The sequence below is a fragment of the Anarrhichthys ocellatus genome, unplaced genomic scaffold, assembly GCF_004355925.1.
Source record: "Anarrhichthys ocellatus isolate YVR2014 unplaced genomic scaffold, GSC_Weel_1.0 scaffold8659, whole genome shotgun sequence".
Classification (NCBI taxonomy): domain Eukaryota; kingdom Metazoa; phylum Chordata; class Actinopteri; order Perciformes; family Anarhichadidae; genus Anarrhichthys; species Anarrhichthys ocellatus.
The window spans coordinates 1-1,654 of NW_022288633.1; the positions used below are offsets into that span (position 1 = coordinate 1).

A 1,654-nucleotide genomic window follows, 5' to 3' on the forward strand; every position below is an offset into this window, starting at 1 on the left:
TACGTACTTGTATATATATATATACATAGAGATATATATATATATATGTACTCGTTAAGGCACAGAAACAATTCCTCCAGCCTGCAGAGCAACACGGAGAACAATATATATATATATATATATCTGTATATATATATATTAAGACATTAAGACAATTACTTTTTGTATTACAAGTTTCCTGTTATGTTTAAATATGCAGATGAGGCCTTCTCTAACGGTGACGTGACAGCAGAGAGTTACATGAGCCTCTTCTTACTCGGTGATCTCTCTGGTGAGCAGCAGCACCGTGTCCCAGGACACCCGAGTGTTGTTGAGGACGAGGCGGCGGACTCGAGAGAAGCCTCCAGCACACGGCGGCTCCAGACGGCTTCCTGCTAGAGGGTTGGAGCTCAGGTTCAGGAACTCCAGGTTGGGGATGTTGGACACGATTTTACTGATCTAAGAAATGACACAATGTGTTTTACTTTTGTATTTTGAAACCACAAATGTAAAGAGAAAAGTAGAAGATTGATTTCACTCTCTGGACGACAGATCTTTACTGGTTGAAAGAGTTTTATTTAGTTCAGCCTCCCACCACTTGGGGGCGTAGGTGTGAATGAGGGCACAGGTGTTATGATCAGGGGCTCATTGATGCAGGTGTTGCTGAACAGAGGGGAGCAAACAGTCAATGACGAGAACGGTTATGATTTCTGTAGTATGTGGAGGAAGTGGTGGTCCTCTGTTTATGTTCTTTAAATATATTACATACGTTAGAAACTGGACTTGGTTATTTGGCACGCGTCTAATCAATCAGCAGCCGTGGTGGCTACACTGCTTATTAGTGCTCATCAGAATAATTACTAATGAATTACTCATAAAGAAAGAACATGTCATACAATGGACCTCTATGACACAGATACTGCTCTTATTTTTATTTTATTTTTGTATTTGTATACATGTTTTTATTATTATTGATTATTTATTGAAGTATTGATTGTTTTTTAATTGTTTCATCTATTGTACTCTTTTATTAGTGTTTGAATGAAATGAAATGTTATTTTGCTTTTCTTAGTTTTGTCTGTCAAAGCACTTTGTAAAGTCTGTTTTTTAAAGGTGCTCTATAAATAAAGTTATTACTATGATTATTATGATTACACTTTGGATACACACAACATAAACACATAAACACATAAACACATAAAGCAGACAGACACCTGTCTCCAGTCCTGCAGCAGGTTGTGAGACAGGTCCAGCTCGATGACATGGTTGCAGAAAGCAGCAATCTCCGCCTGGTCTCCGGCTCGGATGATCCCACAGCTGTTCAGAACCAGCATGGTGGGCATGTTGAGCCGGTCTGGAGGATGGAGGGGAGGGTTAGGGTTATACAGAGAGGGGGGGGGGGGGGTTAAACAGAGAGACCTCCAGCTCACCTTTCATAGGGGACCCTTGAGGACCCACGGTGGGGACCACCACCACTCCCATACCGGGCCCCCTGCGGAGGGGGAAGTTCTCTGGGCTGTACTTCTCATTCAGAACCTCCACAAAGGAACGACCATCCGAGTCCTCCGGAGGCTCCATGACGGCCTCCTGCTGGGCGGCTGGAGGAGAGACGCACACCTAGATGAACCAATAACTGATCATTGATGATCATATCATCAGATACAGATCCTATTAA

General features: G+C 42.6%; 1 protein-coding gene across 1 annotated transcript; it reads right to left on the bottom strand.

Annotated features, from left to right (window-relative positions):
* Nucleotides 1-113: 113 nt before the first annotated feature.
* LOC116380746 (tubulin-specific chaperone cofactor E-like protein) lies at nucleotides 114-1,648 on the bottom strand. The gene is made up of 3 exons (XM_031842623.1): nucleotides 1,410-1,648; nucleotides 1,194-1,333; nucleotides 114-438 (listed from the first exon to the last, which is right to left on the bottom strand). Exons 1-3 carry the CDS (start codon nucleotides 1,555-1,557, stop codon nucleotides 253-255), a joined length of 474 nt encoding a protein of 157 aa, XP_031698483.1. The 5' UTR covers nucleotides 1,558-1,648; the 3' UTR covers nucleotides 114-252.
* Between the last annotated feature and the right edge of the window lie 6 nt (nucleotides 1,649-1,654).